Consider the following 22503-nt stretch of genomic DNA (forward strand, 5'->3'; position numbering starts at 1 on the left):
TAAATATGTAGTAAATAATGTCATTTTAAGCACTTGCAAGGTTTTTTTCCTTTACAATCGGGAAGAAAATACACGCAACCACTACAGTACTGATTACTCACACCGAGACCTTCAGGTACCGACTCTTACTTACTCTACCGACTCTTTTTAATTAAATTAAGCTAATTGCATGGAGACATGATGACAAACTCCATTATCACGTCAATATCAAGGTAATACAACTCTTGGATAACACCAGAACGCACTATAAAGAATTAAACCATTTTATCTTGCGTGGTTTAGTATAGTGAGGTGCATTTAATAGAAAAACAGCACTACACAAACGTTATTACAACAGAGACTAAGATAGGATCCATGGGTACCTAGATTTAATTTATTGTAGAGACAAATTGTAGGTTATTCTATGTCAAAAAATATCTTTTGTTGTGCTATTTAAAAAGTCATTAATTGTTCATTCAAGAAACATTTCCAAACTATTACAATTTCCATTTTTGAATCCGTTCTTTCACAATGATTGATTGTAGCATCTTCAATCAAGTCTTACATTTGGAATATATTTCAACTTTCAAATATTAATTTGTCGTCATTCAAAGTATTTGGTAAGGTTTTGTTTTGAGGGCATTTTTCCTCTAGCGTCACCGATTTGACTCGTTACCTTAGCTGCTCATGCCCCTTTCACTTTCTGTATTATTATTTTACAAATGCTTGAACGTTGACACTTATTCTAAGCGGAAGCTGTTAATAATTATAGGTGATCAGTCTGGTGAGAATTAAGTGTACTTTTATATATATATATATATATATATATATATATATATATATATATAAGCCATTACAGCCCGTGTATCTGTATTTGTTCCTTTATTGTGAACCGATTTTGATGTATATTGTGTGAATAACTTAATTATTTCTGAGGAACGTAAGATTTGGTAGAATAAGTAATCGGAGGAAGTTGATTTTAGTCTCGATTGTACTGTTTCCTCTCCTTCACATGCACTGTCTTAAATTATCATCTATTTTACTCTGATTATTTTTTCTTAGTACAATATGTATTGATACAAAATTTTCCGATGTGTTCCTTCGTGTATCTTTAGCATTTCGGTGTCAGCCAAGCATACTACATCGATCTGAACAAGTCGTAATTAGAAAACGCGATGTCTGGTTTTCCATTTCATTCGAGATACAACACTGTATCCTTACAACATTTGCCGAACGTTGTCAACAGGATGACTTACTTTACTTTACTTCTGTTACTTGCTATTGCTTGCTTGCTTTCTTTGTAACAATTCGATTTATGTTTGTAGACATCCGTAGTAGCAGTTTCATTCGCCTTTAAAAACGCTTTTTGCGCCCTTCATCACACATGTCACAGAAACCTACTTGGAATTGCTTCATTTTGGTTGTTCTTCTTGAGCTCTCTGAAATTTCTCTCAGAGTATGAGCCGGGTTTTCGTCCGATAAGTCTTGCAAATCATTGTCTCTGAATTTCTTGGTCTTCCATACCGTTTTTTATCGTTATGGCTTAACGTCAACGTCAATAACCTGTTTTAAAACGTTGTAACCAAAATCGATAATTTTGTTATGAAGCTTGCTATAAACTTCTAAAAATTTTGTGATGGATTTTGGCAGACGGTTCAATAATTACTGTTTGTATACACTTAATAACAGGTCAATTGAAAAGTCCCCGACCTGACACATAGATGATGCTACTAGAATTAAATCCATATGTCTTTTAGTTAGCTCTAACCCTCCAAACATGCATATATAAATTTGACAGCGGTCGGATCATTAGTTTATGAATTATAGCATTTTGATTGAAGAAACTTTTGTTATTGTGAAAAAAATGGATAAAAGGGAATTTCGCATGTTTATAAAATATTGTTTTTTGAAGGAAAAAAAATACGGTTGAAGCAAAAACTTGGCTTGATGCTGAGTTTTCGGATACTATCCCAGGAAAATCAACCATCAAGGATTGGTATGCTACGTTTAGACGTGGTGGAATCCGAAGACGGTCAACGCAGTGAACGCCCAAAAGAGGTTGTTACCGACGAAGACATTTAAACAATCCGCAAAATAATTTCGAATGACCATACATTGAATTTTAATGAAATAGCCACTCTAAAGATAGCAACTGAACGTATACATCATATTATTCACGAATATTTGGATATGAGAAAGCAAAGTGGGTAAACGACGAGTTGATGATTCGGAGCAGTGTTTGAAGATGATCAAGCGTAATAAACCCGAGTTTTTGGTCGACATGTGACAATGGATGAAACATGGCTCCATCATTTCACTCCCAAGTCCAGTCGACAGTCATCCGAGTGGACTGCACATGATGAACCCGCTCCAATGCGTGGGAAAACGCAACAGTCTGCTTGCAAGGTCATGGCGCTTGTATTTTGGGATGCGCATGGAATAATTTTCATTGACTACCTTGAAAAACGAAGGACCACCAACATCGACTATTACACAGCGTTATTGGACTGTTTGAAGGACGAAATGGCCGAAAAACGAGGCATATTTTGAAGCAAAGCACAAATCATACTACAAAAATGGTATCAAAATATTGGAGGGTCGTTATAATCAGCGTATCACCCTTGAAGGGAATTATGTTGAACAAAAAAAACTAATTTTGCCAAAAAAATGAGTTTTACTACGGTTTGTTAGGCCTGGGACTTTTCAATTAACCTGTTAGCTCATCAGTATTACATATAAACAATTATTTTATGTAGGGAAATGTCATAAACCTTCAATTTAACACCTAATTTATGTTATTTAATATTGTTACTTCCACGTCTAATATTACATTTTAGATATTCTATTAAAATCAATGACCAATGATTTTTCATATTTCACACAAGATATTAGTCACTGATCAAAAATTAAAAGCCAATTCAAACGACAATTTAAATGAAGGTGGTACACTAACAATTAAGTTATTTCAAGATGGATGAAGGTGATTCATTTTTTACGCTTACCCATCTCCATGATCTCCTGTAGCAAACGCAACAATTATATCTGCGTATTGATTATATACTCGAGTGAAAGTCAATCTTCCGTAAGAGCCCCAGAGATCTAGAGCTTTTTGAATGTTATTTGCGACGACTTCTTCACCCAGTTTAGGCGAATAATTAGATATACTGAAACAAGATTTAAGCATTTATTTTCTATATACGAACACGCTCTCTTTACTTACAAATAAGTTATATTTCTTTTGTTCCAACCTCCGATCAAAGCAAACCTTTTTTTACGATTATTGGCTATGATATCCGGGACCCCACACCTTGGTGATGTAATGAGCTACGATTGCAAAAAATATCAAATATTAGAGAGAGAAAATAGTTAATTTTAGCAAAAAGAAATCCATTATTTTTCTAATAGATGACTGTAAAAACAGTATTGTAAGTCCTTCGGCATCAACAGAAGCATGTTAGTTGAGAAACCTTGACACCTTAACATTCCCTCCGAGATATTTCTATTGGTTAGTTGCTAAACATTGTAGAAAAAATTATTTCGAATCCTTTGGAAAAGGCTGGATATCAAGAAGAAGCTGAATGTATGTGTGTCATACGAGTTAAATAAAAACAACTTCAAGCACTTCATTTCCATCTGTGAAACGATGTAATATGATTGAAGCGAAAATATGATATGCTATAAGTTGTATTTTTGCATCTCTTAATTGGAATCTGCGCTTTGAACAATTGGACCTTCTAAAACTGTGTTTTTTTTTTGAAAAGAAAAAAGCGAAGAAAGAAATTGTGTTTTATCAGGACAACGCCAGGCCCAATATGTCGATAGCCTTTTGCTAGAGGCTGTGAAAGCTTTGTTAGTAGGTTCGTATGCGTGTAGCATGGATTTAGAATCAAGTGATTACCATGGTTCCTGGGGTAAAATTCGCTTCCAATTATATGGAAAAATAATGGATTTATTTTTACTACATGTTTTATTATGCATTTTATTGAATACTGCTTTTTTTACTCTTTGTGATTCAATTTGTGACACAATCTGCGCTATAGGTAATAAGTATTTCTTATGTCTATATCATATTTACATGGCATACAGAAAATCACTTCATTAAGCGATCTTCTGTATAAAATATTATCTTAATTAATTAGTCTTATTCTAAAGCTTATTCTAAAGTTTATACATGTTCAGTAATCAGATCAGGTGGTGTTAAACGTTTTAGTCTACGCACTTCACTAACACGTCGCATATTTAGCTGATTAGCGAGTACATTGGGATGCACTGACACTCTTTCGAAGTACTTCACACAAACACGTTGAATTACACTCGTTATAGGTTGTAGAGGAATATCGCGTTGTATCACTTTATTTGAAATATAGTACGGAGCATCAACAATGGCACGCAACACTTTATTTTGGAACCGTTGAATGATGGATATATTAGATTTGCTAGCGGTACCCCATAGTTGGATTCCATATGACAAAATAGGCTTGAGTATAGACTCATACAGCAACACCTTGTTATCTAATGATAACTTGGATTTTCGCCCGATGAGCCAATATATTTGATATAATTTCAGTCGAAGTTGTTTTCGTTTATAGAGTATGTGCTTTTTCTAGGTTAGGCGTCGATCTAAGCACAAACCAAGATATTTAACTTGCTCTGCTTGGGGGAGTTGACGATGATTGATATTCACTGGTGGACATGTTCTTCTACGCAGGGTAAACGTTACATGGGTGGATTTTGTTTCATTGACTTTAATGCGCTATGTCTTCAACCATAATTTTATTTGATCCAGGTGGGTTTGTAGGTTTAGTGATGCTGTGACTGGATCTTCATGGGATGCCAAGATTGCTGTGTCGTCTGCGTATGTTGCCACAGTAGTTATTTTTGTAGTGGGCAGATCGGCCGTATACAGAAGATACAGTACTGGACCCAGTACACTACCTTGCGGAACTCCTGAATATATGGGATTTAATTCGGTATGTTTATCTCCTTGATTTACAATTAAATGTATATCAGTGAGATACGGTTTTAGTAACTGATAGTCCGGATGAGTCGACCTATGTTTTGATCTGTTCATGAAAAGTGAGGCTCTGCTCAAGTAGGTCATGACTTATATGTCGGAATAGGTACTCAGAAGGAGTAAGGTTTGGAGAATACTGCGGGTGGGGTAGTACTTCCCATTTTCATGTTTCGGGGTATGTTTTCACCGGTTTGGCAGCATGTGGTCGAACGTTGTCATGCTGAAGAATAACACAATAATGTTATCTTTGCTCGTATTCTGGTCATTTTCACCAGTGCTCGGGCTCATCAATTGAAAACGATGGTGTCATCGAATAATGTCCCCAATTCCTCGTGTTCAAATTTTGTTGGCTGTCCAGAATGCTCGTTGTCTTCAGTGTGGAAAGCACCGCTTTTAAAACGTCGATACTATTCACTGTCTGTGAATAAGGGTTCAACATGTACTAACAAGTTACATTGATTTATAGGGACATATCATTTTTTAGAATTAGAAATCCGTCTAGGTCTGCGACTAACTGATTGAAGTTCGGTCTAAACACAATTGGCACAACTTATCAAATACAAAAACAGCTACTGTAGCTTTGGTTATATAAAAGAATAAATGAATATTGAAATTTGAATAGATTAACCTCTGGTATCTGCTGGAAAATTTAAACAAAAGATGAATTTATTAATTTTTAATACAAAATGCTTGCATGTATTCTAATCATATTTTAATTTTAAAAAGGGATTTATTGAGAAAAATTGGTAAAACATTCAATGTTGAAAGAACGATATTGGTTTGGTAACTATCCAATAAATAATTTTTGCACTACACAGTGTCATCAGATAGGCACATCAGAAGGCGCTATATCTTGTGAGTTCTCTGATTGTAGTAGAACTTCCCATTTAAGGTTCGTCAGTGTATTTTTCACAAATATTGTAAGGTATGATCGAGCGTTGTCATGTAAGTTGGTTACCTATTTTTGTAACAATAAGTGGTTTAATTTACTGAATTGACCTTAGTAGACATACTTCGTAAGACTTTCATTTGATTTTAGTAGCCCGTAATATCATGAATATTCGATTCATTGTCGATGTCGATAGCTCTCCTATTATTTTATGCTCTTATGGATTATTGTAGTAGATCACTTTTCATCGCTACAGAAAAGTCGTTTTTTTCTCGAAAGAAATTAAACGGAAAAAGGTATTTGACCTGAATTTTCGTGCGATATGTCTTGCATTTTATTCTCTTAGAATATTGTTGGTCCTCCATGTCGTTCTTTGTCATTATCATCAAAATGAACACTTTCAAAACGATAGAACCAAAACCGATAATTAGAGTTTGACGGAGTTTGAAATCGCAATGGTAAAAAATCAGTCAATTCATGTGGTAGCCGTTTTTTCAGCTTGTGAATATTGTGAATACAAATATTTATCAACTGTTAAGTTGTCTCAAAGAAGGTTCTTTGGAACTTTGAGCTTTAAGGTTTCGTCCAATTTATTTTCTTAGAATAATTATTATCAAAATAATTACTTTTAAATCGATAAAACAAAACCAACAATTAGAATACGATGGAGCAAGATCATCATATTTTTCTAAGAGTGATTGATGATCTTCGACAGCAGGTTTATTTAAATTAAATAAAGAAATAAATGAATATCGAAATTATTGTTTCCATTATTAGAGTCTATATAGAATGAAGAACTCAATAATTCAATAATTCAATAATTCAAGTCAAGCACTATTATTCCATGTAGATAAATGTCAAAATCATCGAACTTAACAGTTCAATTAATTAGCTCTTTAAGTTTGATGAAGCACTTTCGAGACAATGCATCATAATATCGTCTACTTTTCTAAATAAAATTATGTTAATGGTTACATACCTTTAAAGTGGCATTATCTATTATTCCTGTCTGTTCTATTCCTCCGAATTTTTGCATGGTCATAATAGAGCTTTTGAGACCTTCTTCGGTGTAAAGGGCCTCAGCTTCACCTCCTTCATCCACTACATAGCCGAACTTTTTCATAAAATCCAACTGAAATAATAAATCGTATTTTATCACCGATCATTCAGAATTTATATTTATGGAAGTTTTACCACATCGCTGGAACTTTTACGTTCACCGCTCGTTGGTAAAAAGTTTGAGCGAAATATACAGCACGAGAAAACGGCAAAAGCCAACACGTACCGCATATTTGACATTGTCGGGAAAACAGAAAGTCTTTTTTGCTATTTCGTGCCATCGCTAATGAATAATTAATACTTTTGGATTGAAAGGTTGCTCGTTTATAAATATCGAGCTTTATTGGCTTATAAATATGGAACATTTTTGGACTTTCGGTTTTACTTTGGAATCGTTTAAATCTGCATACAATTTATTGCGATACATAAATTTAGCGAAACTAGGACACATTTCAATATAAAATTTACATCATTCCATTCATATGTTTTTACATTACAGTAAATATCTTTTCAATTGGTCATTTAGAATGTCATTGACTATTTTTGAAAAACTATTTCATGACAATTGTATGTATTTACTTTACACGGAATGCTAGTTATTTATGCAAAAAAATGGTTTGAAATGTTAAGTGCGCGCTAAAAAGCTTAAAATCTGCGTGTGACGTTATTGTTTTGGTCGCACTGGACGGTTTGTATGTGTACAGGTTTTATTTATAACTTATTTTAGGTGGTGTGAGAATCCCTAAAGTAATTATACATCAGTAAAAATTCTAAAATAAGTTGTGTACTTTTATTCCAAGGCAGAAAAATGTTAAGAAATGTGATTAAATTCTAGTTAAGTACTTAATTATTTTAAGTGCCTTTAATTTTGTCGATGGTGTAATTTACGCAATATCGAGATGAATAACAGTTTTTCTTTCAGCTGGAGAAATAGAAACTTATATTTGTTTATAACATCTTTATTATATACGCTTAGAACTATCTTAATTATAAATTAATTTATTACTACATTTAATTTGTACTTGGATTGATTCATAAGCAAGAAGACTGCGAGAAAATACATCAAGATGTATTCCTCAATTATAAAGTTATAATAACTTATAGCTATAGTTTACACTAAAGGTATATACTTTATATAAGTTCGCATGGTTTGGTTCGCTTCAATCTCCTGACATCCTGCGCGCTGTCCAGCAGTTGTATTGCTTCCACGTTAGTATGATTTAGTAATCTTCTTTCGTGTTTCAAGGCGAAATCTTGGATAACTTCGCAAATCCATTTGATTTTCAGGTCATCGTGCAGTTCTTCGTTGGTTACGTAGCGATAAGCATTGGTAATCAATCGAAGAACCTTGTTTTGACAGCGTTGGATGACTAGTTGATTTGAATTTTTAGTGCAACCCCATATGTCCAAATTGTCTTTATAATTGTCTTATGAGTCAACCTCTTTGATTTTAGATCAAGTAGGAGACATCCAGGAATATTGCAGGGCAGTATTTGTTTTCGTCAAACGCTTTTTCAATAGCCGCAGTTACTCTGTGCAGTTGATCGATTGTTGAATGGTGATTTCAAAAACCAAACCGGAAATCTGGTATTATTACAAAATTTTTAATACGTTTAAATATTAGTTTCTCAAATAGTTTTGATATTGCAGGTAGCAGCGAAAACTTATATTTAATATAATTTTTTTTATTACGATCTAAAACCAAGCGGTGGAATGCATGACGCATACCTGATCACGCAGATCATAGAAGATAGCAGGTTTGTTATCCCCGAACTTTTCTGGATTGCTTTCTGGATTTGGGCATGCCAAACGAACCGCCGGCCGAAGTGGAGACCTAGGTACGTGACATTATCCAGCCATGGAATTGTTGCGTTGTCGACCTTAAGTCGCTAGACGCGCAGTGCGTAACGCTTTTGTATGGAAAATGATAGCCTGCGTTTTCAGGGAGTTTATTTGCAACCTCCAGAATTTGAACTACTTGATTGCGTGATTGCGTTGCTTCTGTAGACATTCATGAATAGCAACCTCGGGCCTGGAGGCCGTGAAGTCTAGTTAAATAAGGTTGGTGTCGTCGAAGAATAGTTAAATAAGGTTGAGGCCAGAATTTAATATAATGTGTTGGGTTTAGTCATACAAGTATGCAAGAACTCAGTATATATTTTTACAAGCTTGGAATGGCAACCAGAGGAAAATAGGCTTCTAACTGAACTCTGAACATTCACTGAACGACCATATTTTCTACAAAGAAAAATATAAATTAACTTCAAGCATTCAACAATTGTCAATCAAATCCCGTCATCGTTAGATTACCAAAAGCCATTTAATATAATGGTTTCTTGTACGTCAAATAGCACTATGGGCTATACTTCACCAGATTAAGGGTAATTATGTATACGTTATGGCAAAAAGAACTTTCAAATCTTCCGAAAAGTACTTATGTACAGATGACTTATGAACCCTAATATTGTTACTGATGAACTGAATTGAGGAATACATACTGATGTATTTTCTTGCACTCGTCTTGCTTGTTCATTAATCCAAGTACATAGGAAAAGTAGTAATAAATTAATAGTAAATTAAGATCGTACTAAGCGTATCTAATAAAGATGTTATAAAAAGAAATCTTAGTAAATATAGGACATTAGAGTTCAATAGTACTATTCTCACAGTTTCCAATTGGCTATTATGTTTTTATTGGTTATTCTTTAGAATTATTACCTGTATTTATACATTTTCATTGTTACTCTGTCTGGAATACTCACTCATTTCAATTAGATTATTTCAATTATTATTTCAAATACAGCCACACATAGTTTTCAAAGTATTTTAGTAACGCGTTGTCGATATTTGTGATGTCTCTGAAACTTTTGAAAAAAGTTTTAATTCAGTTTGACTTTCACATAAAAAAAATTCTAATCTAAATAAAATAATTGAAAAAAAAATGTTACCAAATATAATTTATTTTAACATTATACTATATCTAAATTCTACAGTTAATTAGACAGCCACGAAAATTTATAGGTAAGAGTTAAAACCTCTTATCATTGTTGCTTTCAAGAACCTTGCACTTGATATTTCAAAATGGTTCATTGTGGCACTCTTGGCAAGGCAGTAACAAAAAAAGTGTTAAATGTGTAAAAAAGTCAATAAAAATTGATGGAAAAAGGTCATTATATTTATTAATAGTTAATTGCAGACATATTGCTGGTTGAGAAGGATATTCGATCAAAAGCCATTTGGATATGTGAAAGGAAGCATTGTCAACCATAAAATCTTCGTTTAGATGATCTCGATAGGACATTCGAAGAAAGTAATTGATAAATGGTGAAATCGTGAACATGTTTTAGACAGATTAGAAATTGATAGTTTAGTGATTGAATTGGACAGTGAGTCGTAAAGTGAAAGTGACTGAAGGAAACTTTCAGGATCTGCGATAATGCTGGCAATATGTGATACTGCTGTGCAATGCAATTCAAGTGAGAGGGAGTGATGAGAGAGGAAACAACTAAAGGTATGCACACAATTAATTGAATATAACTGTAGAAAATGGTATTGTAGGGCGTGAAAGATTTGCGTGCGTCGATATGTTTGTGATTGATCAAAATTAAACATAAGCATTAGGTTAGGAGAACATATGAGGAGAGAATGAATACTAACAGTTTTGTAGATATGATAAATGCAGTAGACAGAATTCAGTGATTAATTTTATCAAGAATGGTGTGCACAGGTAGTAGCAGAAGAAATTAAAATACAGTGATACCAAAATGACTTGCCAAGTAAACACACCATCGAAGGAAACAAGAACTAAACGTAAATATGCTCTCGAATGAATTTAAAATACGTTTTTTAGATATACAATTGTTAATGGTGGATTAGGCCTCCAGGGTAATAACACTACATAAACAAACGCGCCTAGAAACTCTACCTCATGGATGGTGTGGAAGAGTTCAATGTAAACAAAACAAATCTAACCTATAAACTTTTGTACTTGTGTTCTTAATTATAGTTTTAAGTCCTTCGATAATATATGTTTTAGATGTACTATAATGTTAAAATAAATTATATTTGATAACATTTTTGTTCAGTTGTTTTATTTAGATTAGAATTTTCTTGTATGTCGAAGCCAAATTGAACTAAAACTCAGAATTGATGCGGCAACATTGTAATGTTTCGAGGTCACAAATATCCACGACGCGTTACTAAAAAAACTTTTAATAGACTATAGTCCCTATCGATTCTGTGCAAATTAGGTTATTTGCCTTGATAACTCCCAGTTTAATTTTTTTGTTTACCCTTTCTTTCTTTTGATTGAACATGGCGAAATTTTAAATTTTGTATTTTAATTTCTGGTATTCTGGTAAAATCTTCTTTATTAGTCATTTATTGTTAGAAATATTAGTGTTATTTCTGACTGTTACAATTTCAATGAATTTTGAGATAGTATTATCAAACTATTTTTAACAGTTTTTTATACCTACACTATTAATAGAGTGATGTATATATCTAAATATTAAATAGCATATATAATTAAAAATTTAGGATGAATTAGCAATATTTAATCTTTTATACTATAGATCACTGAACTCGATTACTGAGTCATGTTGAACTGTAAAATTTTGCTGGTCATTTCCTGCAGATCCTCTTTATATTAAGGTAATCTTGTGGCTGTGGTTAATAGTTCTTTTAAAATTCATCTTAAAAATATATTATTGTTTATTGATGAGTTATCTTTCATTTAATATATTTTTTTACTATATATTATTTTTATTTATTGTATTAAATTGCATTGTATTTCTCGTTTACTCAATATGTTCTAACATAATAGTTTTACCGAATTTAAAGTTCTGAAAGTCCTGATGGATGATTTTTACTACAAAATATTTAAGAATTGTTTTGAAGCAAGGAAGTGATGGTACTACTGATTAACGGATTCACCATTACTGACAAAAATATAAGTACTAATTTCTAGAATACAAGAAATACATTTATATTTGTAACAACTTAGTAGAGTTTTTAGTTAAAATTCCTTTAATTACTGTCTATAATTTCTGTACTGAATAATTTACGAGATAATGTTTCTAACAACTGAATGAATTTCTATTGATATCTTATATATAAAAATGAATCGCAAAATATGTTCCTAAGCGCATAACTCAACAACGCCTGGACCAATTTGGCCAAATCTTTTTTTAAAATGTTCGTTGAAGTTCAGGGATGGTTTTTACGGCGAGAAAAATTAGAATTATTGCTGGAAAAACCCTAAAAATAGCCCTTTTTGTTTGAATTTGTTTCGTGTATCAGTTGACAATTCATCTGTCATCTGTCAAAAGTCATCTGTAACAGACAACTTTTTTTTTTTAAATTTGATATGACTTGAACTCAAATCCTTTTAATCCGTACGAATTGTTTTATTTATTTAAAATTTTTTATTTGTTTAAAATTTAATTCAAATTTTAAATAAATAAAACAATTCGTACGGCTTAAAAGGATTTGAGTTCAAGTCATATCAAATTTAAAAAAAAAGTTGTCTGTTACAGATGACTTTTGACAGATGACAGATGAATTGTCAAGTGATACACGAAACAAATTCGTATATCGTGTTTTGTGCAGAGTGTTTAGTTAGTTAGTGTTTGTTTAGTTCGTGATTAGTGAAAAAATAATTTATATTTGATATGCCTCCTATAAGACGAAGCAATTTAGGTAGAAGAACCAGAAATGCTATAAACCAAGCTAATTACCGATCTAATCGTACTGCACAAGAACGTGACGACGGAAATGAACGTGAAAGAATTCGGATATCACAAACGCGTGAAGCGCGAGCGCGACATTCAACTAATAATCGCGCAAGTTTGAATCCAGCTGCTTTCAGTTACGATGTGTCAATTGACTACAGTAACTACCAATGTGTTGTTATTGGTTCTATGAACTTGGTTTGCTCACACTGTAAGGCATTAAAATACAAAAACGATGCCAATGGATTGTGTTGCGCAAATGGTAAAGTGAAATTGATACAATTGGATCCACCACCAGAACCATTGTACTCATTGGTTTCAGGAATAGGAACAGATTCTATACACTTTTTACACATATTCAACAATATAACAATTGCTTTCAAATGACTTCATTTGGGGCAACAAATGCAGTTCGGGAAAATTTTATGCCAACTTTCAAGGTATGTATTATAGCAGTTACTCATAATTATTTTAGCGAACAAAATTTTCTGTCACCAAAGTTAAGATGTGTTACTAATCTTCAATTTCTTAATCATTACGAAATATATCACTTAGTCATCATATTATATGGTGATTCAGTTTCAGTGACACTTTTATTATATTTTATATTTGATAGATATTAGTTAAAACTAAATATATACTTTTTAAGATCAAATATTATTTAAGTTTGATCATTGACAATCCATTAATTTATACCACACCATAATATTTTTTTTATTTACAGATACAAGGGCAAATATATCACAGAGCAGGTTCACTGTTACCAGTGTCAGATAGCGACAACAAATTCCTGCAAATTTATTTTATGGGCAATTCACCACAAGAAATTGATCTGCGTTGTGCACATAACAATTTAGTAAAAAGGTCTATTGTAGAACAATTACAAACTTTATTTCATCAACACAATCAATTGATTATATTGTTTAAAACTGCCCTGGATCTGATGCCATCCGATAATCACAAAATTGTAATCAGAGCTGATAAAACACCTGCAGGTCAACATACAAGACGTTTTAATGCACCAACTATTGATGAAGTTGCTATCGTTGTAGTTGGAGAAAACTTGGAATCCCGTGATATTGTTTTACATCGTCGGAATTTTCAATTACAACCTATAAAGGAAACACACCGCTCATATGATGCACTGCAATATCCCATTATATTTTGGCAAGGTGAAGATGGCTACGATTTATCAATAAAAATGATAAATCCCATTACAGGTAACTAAAATATTAGTTTAGCTATGGCGATAATATCTCAGTCACTATATTATGTATTTTAATTTTATATTTGAATGTTATTAAAACAAAATCTGTTTACAGGTTCTGAAACCAACAAAAAAGTCAGTTCAATGAACTATTATTCATACCGCCTAATGATTCGGGAAAATGCAGATAATCACATATTGAAATGTCGGCGATTATATCACAAATATGTTGATGACATGTATGTTAAAATTGAAACGGAGAGATTAACATTCATCAGGTTGAATCAAACCAAACTCCGATCTGAAGAGTATATTCACCTTCGAGATGCGATTAATACTGATGGAAATGCACAGAATGTCGGTCGGATGACTATTCTTCCAGCAACATACATCGGAAGCCCTCGGCATATGCACGAATATGCTCAAGATGCCATGTCGTATGTTCGTCATTATGGTACAGCAGATTTGTTCATCACATTTACATTCAATCCGCAATGGATAGAAATTAAGCAGGAGTTATTACCTGGGAAATCATCCATTGATCGTCATGATATTACAGCCAGAGTCTTTAGACAAAAGTTGAAATCTTTAATGAATTTCATCGTAAAACATAATGTGTTTGGTGAGACACGCTGCTGGATGTATTCTGTGGAGTGGCAGAAACGAGGATTGCCACATGCACACATTTTGATTTGGTTGGTTGAAAAGATAAGGCCAAATGAAGTTGATGCAGTGATATCAGCTGAAATCCCTAATGTACAAGTAGATCCTGGATTGCATGAGGTAGTTATCAAAAACATGATACATGGTCCCTGTGGAACTCTTAATCAAAATTCACCGTGTATGATGGATGGTAAATGTTCAAAACGATATCCACGGACATTAATATCGGAAACAATTACTGGTAATGACGGTTATCCATTGTATCGTCGCAGATCGACAGCAGACAATGGAAAATCAACAATTGTCAAATTAAATTAACAAGATATTGAAATAGATAATCGTTGGATTGTTCCATATTCACCCATTTTATCAAAGGCATTCAAAGCACACATCAACGTTGAATCTTGCCATTCAGTGAAATCGATTAAATACATTTGCAAATATGTAACCAAAGGGAGTGATATGGCTGTGATTGGAATTGGTGCAGAGAATTCTAATGATGAAGTTACCCAATACCAAATGGGCCGCTATGTCAGTAGTAATGAAGCAGTTTGGCGAATATTTTCTTTTCCTATTCATGAGAGACACCCTTCTGTTGTTCACTTAGCTGTGCATTTAGAAAATGGACAAAGAGTGTATTTTACAGCACAGAACGCAGTACAAAGAGCTGCTCAGCCACCATCTACTACATTAACCAGTTTTTTTGAGACATGCCAAAACGATGATTTCGCACAAACATTGCTATATTCTGAAATGCCAAAATATTATACCTGGAATCAATCCTCAAGGAGATTTATACGACGGAAACAAGGAAAACCAGTTCCAGGATATACAGATGTATATTCCACCGATGCGATTGGCCGGATTTATTCAGTACATCCAAGCAATGATGAATGTTTTTATTTACGACTGCTATTAGTCAATGTACGTGGCCCAACATCATTCCAACAGTTACGAACTGTTGATGGTGAATTGTGTGGATCCTACAGAGAAGCCTGTCAACGTTTGCAATTGCTTGAAAATGACGCTCATTGGGATCAAACTCTCAATGATGCTGTAATATCATCACACACTCATCAAATACGAACATTGTTTTCTATAATCATATCTACAAACCCAATTTCATCAAACTTCTCATCAAACCCAATTGATTTGTGGATGAAGTACAAAGATTATATGTGTGATGATATTTTGTATCAAATACGGAATAGAATGGGTAATCCAAATATACAAATCAGTGAAGAAATTTATAATGAAGCATTGATTTCAATTGAGGACATGTGCTTGATAATGTCAAACAAACTATTAATTCAATTAGGCCTGACCGCGCCCAATCGTCCAATGCATGACGCTTTTAACCAAGAGTTGCATCGAGAAAGACTGTATGATCTCAACGCTTTGAAAGAATTAATTCAAACAAATCTTCCACTGTTAAATGAACAACAGAAGTATGTATTTGAAACTCTTATGAAAGTAACAAATGATGAAACTGGAGGGATTTATTTCTTAGATGCACCTGGTGGTACAGGAAAAACTTTTTTTATTTCATTAATATTAGCAACAATTCGCTCACAAAATAAAATTGCACTTGCACTCGCTTCGTCGGGAATCGCAGCAACTTTGCTTGAAGGTGGTCGAACAGCCCATTCAGCACTAAAATTGCCATTAAATATGCAAAGCAATGAAACTCCAACCTGCAACGTTTCGAAGAACTCTGCAATGGCAAAGGTTTTGCAGCAATGTAAATTGATTGTTTGGGATGAATGCACGATGGCACATAAAAAATCTTTGGAGGCTTTAGACAGAACCTTAAAAGATCTACGTAGCAATAATAACCGATTTGGTGGTGCAATGATTTTATTAGCAGGAGATTTTCGTCAAACATTGCCAGTGATTCCACGATCAACGCCAGCTGATGAACTCAATGCATGTCTAAAGTCCTCCAATTTGTGGAAACATGTCAAAGTACTTCATTTAAGCAAGAATATGCGTGTCGAGTTGCAAAATGACCAATCTGGAAACATATTCTCTAAACAACTCATTGACATTGGTAATGGCAAATTTCCTATAGACATGTTGACGGCTTGCTTTTGCTATGACTATAAACAAGTCCCAGGGGCAATCATTAAGTGTTTGTGGTATTAATCTAGAAAACCCATGTTTCTCACATGGTCAATTGTATGTTGCCTGTTCCCGTGTTGGAAAACCATCAGATTTGTTTATCTATGCGCCAGGTAATCAAACAAAAAACATCGTATACCACAAAGCAATATAATGATAATAATAATAATAATTATGATTCACATGATTAACAATAAAGCGATTACTTACTTTTCAATCCTTATATATGTTTTATTTAATTATTTTTTATTCACAACGCCCTATCACCAGGGTGATGGTTCTGTTCAGGAGAATTTTTTAAAATACGTAGGCACAAAAACTGCCACATTACAAATCTTTTTGACAGGACGAAGTCTGTCGGGTCAGCTAGTTAGTTAATAAATTATAATATGTTAACGCTTAGTAGCTGTTAGTGTATATCTGATTCGTAAAATAATTCACTAATAGCATATTACATCATAGTATATTTTTTCTAGAGTTTCTTTTAAATTTTTTTAAATAATATCTATTTATAAATCTGTTAACATGAAATGTTTTGCTTAAAATATTATGGTTAACATGTAGGCATGATATTGATAATTTTTTTTTGAATATTTTGATAATTATATACTTAATATTGCAAAAAAGAAGGAAACATTGTCCCAAGTTGAGTTTGGTCAACATAGGCGGAAAGCTGGAGAATAGCCGTTTGTAATTGCTCTTCATTCTCTAGTTTCATCCAAGGGAGCTTCCTGTTTCTGTTTGTATCTTCATTTTTTCCAGGTTATATAAGGGTGTATTCTAGTCTAGAAATTTGATTTAAAAAATCGATTTTGATGTTCTACTGAACTTATTTACTTGAAATTTGGTGTGATCATTCTCTCGTAGTAAAAGTCTCGTTCAATGTAAAAAAAATGTCATTTTTTTTCACCATATTACGACTGTTCACTTTTTCTTACTGTGTATTTGGCATTCCTGAATTGTCTTTTAATAAAAGTCCAAATTTTGTTTGTTTCATGATAATATGTTTGTCAATATTTTAATATTCTGTATCAATAGTTACGTTTCATAAATGCATATGGTACATTTCACATGGCACCAAGAGTGGTGCGTAATACGTAATATGTAAACATTTTCTTTTTGTTGGAGTGGAAATTGTTGGAATTCACTAATTTTCCGTTGCGAAGTTGTGCATTGTAAAGTTTGCTATTCTGGCAGGTTATGCAACTTACAGATGGATTTATTGTTTGGCAAAAAACAAAACACCGGAAAATCTATTTGGAAATATATGTCTTATTTTAAATATAATACTGAGGTAAAGAAATGTGTAATATAATTAAGTAAAATTTAGTACGGCATATACTACTATATTCAATATAAAGCGTGTACTAAAATACGAAGTTTTGAATGTACGATTTTACAATGAAATTAACATATTCACTGCTGTCATCCCATGCAGTAACAATGCTAAGGATCATATGATTAAATTTAATGCAAAATTCTATCGGAAGGAGTTGACAAGAAAGGAATGAAAGGGACTGGAACTTAGTTATTCAGAAGAAATATTAAATTATACGCGTCTAACTCTTGTAGAGGAAATTAAGAGGTTCGCAACAAGACATGAGGAAAGACTTCACTCCTATGTAATAACTGAAGTGCTGCAACTCTTGGAAAACACTGAACTAGGACGCAGACCTGTTGTTGTATAGCTATTTAATTTTAGTTCATTAGAGACTAAGCAAGGATTTTAATTTACTGTAGAGACAAATTGTAAGTTAGTTGGCAAGTAATAATATGTTAATAAATAACCTCCGGTCATGATATTTACTGTCAATTTACTGCCAACAGAAAAGTACAAACAAAATATGTTTTTCTCTATAGAATTGTATTAAAAACGAAGATATTTAATTAATGCACAATCGGTGAGGAGATTGAAAGACATACGTTAAAATAGCTTGAACAAGCTTATTGATTGAGGAATGGACGACATCTTCAGAATTTTCTACGGAAAAGGCAATTTAATGTTTCAGATAATCATTACAGATTTTAAAAAGGGCGCCTTTAAAAAAAAGAGAACCTTTTTGGGATATGAATTTTAATTTTCATTCATGACCCTTTTTCCCTGTAGTAATAATTTTAATTTATTTTTATTCATGTAGATGCATCAAACAAACGCAACTGACACAGTTTGTTCACAACACACAATGTACTTGAAATATCACTGTAATAAAGTAAATTAAAATAACAAAGTTATGAATTATCCAAATGCATTAGATCCTATGAAGTCATACTGTAATAAAAACATTATAAAATAACATATTTAGTGTTAAAAACTATACATGTTAGATTTTGAAAAATGGCGCCTAGAGCACTCTCTGTGAAAGAGAATCTTTTTGAGAAATGAATTATTAATTTTCATTCATGACCCTCTTTTGCTGTATTAATAATTTTAATTTACTTTTATTCATGTAGATGCATCAAACAAACACAATTGACACAGTTTGTTCACCACACACAATGTACATGAAATAGCACTGTAATAAAGTAAATTAAAATAACAAAGTTATGAATTGCCAAATGTATTAGATCCTATGAAATCATACTGTAATCGAAAGATTATAAAATAACATATTTAATGTTAAAAGCTATACTATACATTTTACTTGTTAAGTAGAAATATTAAAAATATCACATATTACTTTATATATTGTTTATTGTTTAATTAATTAGCCTCAAATCAAATTATTTGAATAGAATATATAAGTAAATATATAAGAATTATTAGCAAATATCTAACAGTAACTAATTTATTTTAAATAATATATTTTTAAGATGATACTTCGCTTTTTATACACATTTTTAGGTTAAAATATATTATTTACCGCTTTAGTAATAGGCACCGGTTTCCCAGGCACAGGTAAGCACGTATAGCACGTTGTCAGACAACAGAGAATAACCAGTTCTTTTAGCACCATTGCTTGACCAACTAACTAACTGAGTCTAGTCTAATAACCTCTGAACGACACTGACCACTAACTGAAAATATCCTTGAATGGGTTTTAAAGAAGCTGCGTTTTTGTAAGATTACCGACATAGGGAATTCTAGTTTTATTAATAAATTGCGAAAGTTACCCCGAACGTCATTAATCATAAACAGGAATTGTCTGAGTAACGAATGAGTATTACTGTTTAATACTTTTACTGTTTATATACGTTGTGTTTTTCTGAACGTTTGTAAAGAAACATTGTTCATAGTTAAACTAAAGCGTGTTTTATTCAACACAACATGGTGAACTATTTTCTTTAGTATTTCTTTAAAAGCATTACTCTTTATTGAGTATCTAGTAATTTTTAATTAATACTGTTTTTAAATTCTAGATCTAATATGTCAGACTCAATATTAATTAGATATGCAGTACATAAATTCAAAACACTTCACGGTTTTTACAGACAGCTTAACTATGTAAATTCAAACAGTTTTTGTTTCTTGAACCTCTGGGTAGGGTCACTGTTGTCAAGTAGTTAGTATATATTAACAATTCTGCGAAAAAACTTTGTTATTCTAAGTTTGGGTCATATTAATATTGGTTTACTTTGTGCAACCTCATAATTATATTCGTAGCACAAGAATTTGTTTTGTGTTCAAGACAATGTGAACTTGTTATTCCATCACATTTAAAAACACTGCTTGTATAAAATACGTTACGTATAAGGTTTTTAATAAGGTTTTTTTTGTTTAATAAGGCTAACTTGTTTTCGATGTCTTCGTATCATACTTCATTAAAAGATTGAGCTAAGTCTAAAAATATATGTGAAAAATGTATTTTTTTAAATGTTTTTCTCAATTATATCACTAATACGATGTACTTGATCGACTATCAAGTTATTAATTCTAAATCCAAACTTGTGAGGTGACTGGTTTTCTGTTGTTTCGATTGAAAACTCCTTAGGATACATTGCTCGACATCTCTGGATTTGGCTCACGCACAATCTCCTGCATAGAATAAACCATTGAAAAGAATAAACTATATGAAACTATGTTGTCTTCCTTTTCTAATGGCGGTCCATTCTTCTCATTCATTCAAAATAGCAAAAAAATCTAGCATATTTTAATTTTTCATTAAATTAATTATTCTATCCTAATAATAATTAAATTTTTGTGTTATTCTTGGTGGTCTAATATACATCGGTTTTAAAATATGGAAGAACAACTCTTGCAGAATGTGAGGTTAAATTTTTAAAAGTTACAAAAATCCAAATAGCATCAATTTTATTTGTAGTGGGAATTTTGCTGCCAAATTTATAACACATCATTTTCAATGACCTGGAATAGGTATCAACATATGCTAAATTTTAATGATAAAAAAACAAAGAAGAAAATGATTCTTGTTGTGTTGGAAGTAGTCAAGTCATCAATGAGGTTTGTCCATCAAGAATAGTAGCAAAAACAATAGTAACTGGTAGTAACTAGATATTTTAAACATAATATATTTTAGTAATGATTTAAATTTTATTTTATTGCTAAGTTGTAGCTAGAATTTGTTGAGAGTAAAAGTCGAAGAATGTGAAATTGAGACAATCAGAGAAGAATAAATTAGACAGCATTTTGCTAAAATATAAGAAGAGTGCACAGTGATACTGTGAAATAATTAAATTTGCTAACAAAAGTAGACCTCGAGGCAGTTAATTCATTACTGGGGTTCTTGGATCAAGAAGAGTAGTGATAATATTTGGAGATTTAAAAAAAATTACTGCTTTCATATATAGTGGGGACTTTTTCGTTTGTTTTTAACTATACTGGCTGTGTTTGATCTAAACTGTTTTGGACTTTTTTTATGGTAATATTTATTTATATGATTCTTGGAGTTCTTGTTATTTGTTTAAATATGTATTTTTTTTTAAATATGGTGTTTTTATAAAAATAGAAAGGCATATAGAAATTATCTTTATTATTTCATTTTAACCAATAATCTTTTAAATGAAATGTTTATTTCTCCCCTTATATATATATATAGTTTCAACATTAAATCAATTATTTATTATATTTGTGTTTTTTATTAGAAAAAAAGATAATGTGTAATATGATGTGTTTAGAGAGAGAGTTGGACATATATTAATTATATTTTTATTATTTCGTCTTATTCAATACTTTTTTAAATAAAATGTGTTATTTCTAAAATTTCACCATTTTTATTTAAAACCTATTTATGAACCTATTGAACCTTTGAACCTACTTACCTGCTTAAATTATTAGAAATCTAACAATCACGATAAAAAAATAAGTAACTAAAGCTGTATATACGCATGCGCTAAACTCGGAATATTCTTTTAACTTTTATTTCTTTTTGAGTTGGCGAGTTTTAGCAATTTGATTTGGTCCGTTTAATTTCTTAACCGTCTTTCAAAGAGTAATGTAATGAATACTTGCTAATCATCTGTTAACTTCGTTAGAAATTGAGAATACATAATTGTATTTAATTCTTTGCAATAATTTTATGCTTTAGTTTTATTAGCTGGTACTTTGCTTTGTGGCTATTTTTTCTTGTTTACCTTGTCCGTTGTCTTCCAGAACGAGGCCTGTCTGCTGTCCTACCGTACTGTCGAAAATTTGCATGTAAACGGTAAATTGTGGTTTCGTGAGGCACTGGACGATTAGGATATTTTTGACGCAATTTTCGCTAAGTGGCAATAATGGAACGATTATTTTCAATAAATATTGTCTCTATTTCTGCTTGTTCTTGTGGCATATATTTATCCATAATAAAATTTGGACATCTACACAATACAATGGTTAAAGAAAAATGTCACATGATCAAGATGGCGCCTAATCAAAATGGTAGCAGTACGTTTGCCCCACCGT

The 22503-nt window shown here is 32.1% G+C and overlaps 2 protein-coding genes and 1 long non-coding RNA gene across 4 annotated transcripts in view; 2 read left to right on the forward strand and 1 right to left on the reverse strand.

Moving 5' to 3' along the window:
* The window catches only part of LOC143190273 (stromelysin-3), a 29530-nt gene extending 9849 nt beyond the window's left edge, over positions 1 to 19681 (reverse strand). Inside the window, exons 1-4 of one of the 2 annotated variants that reach the window (XM_076394477.1) lie at positions 19526 to 19681; positions 6862 to 7014; positions 3200 to 3303; positions 2982 to 3143 (exon numbers count right to left, since the gene is read on the reverse strand). In XM_076394477.1, coding sequence (XP_076250592.1) covers positions 2982 to 3143; positions 3200 to 3303; positions 6862 to 7014; positions 19526 to 19618 — 512 coding nt within the window. In that variant the 5' untranslated portion in view covers positions 19619 to 19681. Of the gene's footprint in view, positions 1 to 2981; positions 3144 to 3199; positions 3304 to 6861; positions 7015 to 7076; positions 7227 to 19525 lie in introns of those variants that run through there. The other variant, XM_076394476.1, reaches the window with a different exon arrangement.
* Positions 9804 to 10964, forward strand: LOC143190948 (uncharacterized). Its single transcript, XR_013004358.1, has 3 exons — positions 9804 to 10452; positions 10609 to 10751; positions 10792 to 10964. It is a non-coding gene; the product is annotated as an uncharacterized LOC143190948 (long non-coding RNA).
* LOC143191977 (uncharacterized) lies at positions 11367 to 14991 on the forward strand. The gene is made up of 3 exons (XM_076397440.1): positions 11367 to 11381; positions 13398 to 13893; positions 13996 to 14991. Exons 1-3 carry the CDS (start codon positions 11367 to 11369, stop codon positions 14859 to 14861), a joined length of 1377 nt encoding a protein of 458 aa, XP_076253555.1. The 3' UTR covers positions 14862 to 14991.
* Positions 19682 to 22503: the final 2822 nt, after the last annotated feature.

Source organism: Rhynchophorus ferrugineus, unplaced genomic scaffold (assembly GCF_030347505.1).
Source record: "Rhynchophorus ferrugineus isolate W39M unplaced genomic scaffold, kcgeb_rfMv2 rfM2, whole genome shotgun sequence".
Taxonomy (NCBI): domain Eukaryota; kingdom Metazoa; phylum Arthropoda; class Insecta; order Coleoptera; family Curculionidae; genus Rhynchophorus; species Rhynchophorus ferrugineus.

Coding starts and splice junctions, on each gene's coding strand:
- LOC143191977 (XM_076397440.1), top strand. Junction 13,894..13,995: donor AATGATAAATCCCATTACAG/GTAACTAAAATA, acceptor ATCTGTTTACAG/GTTCTGAAACCAACAAAAAA.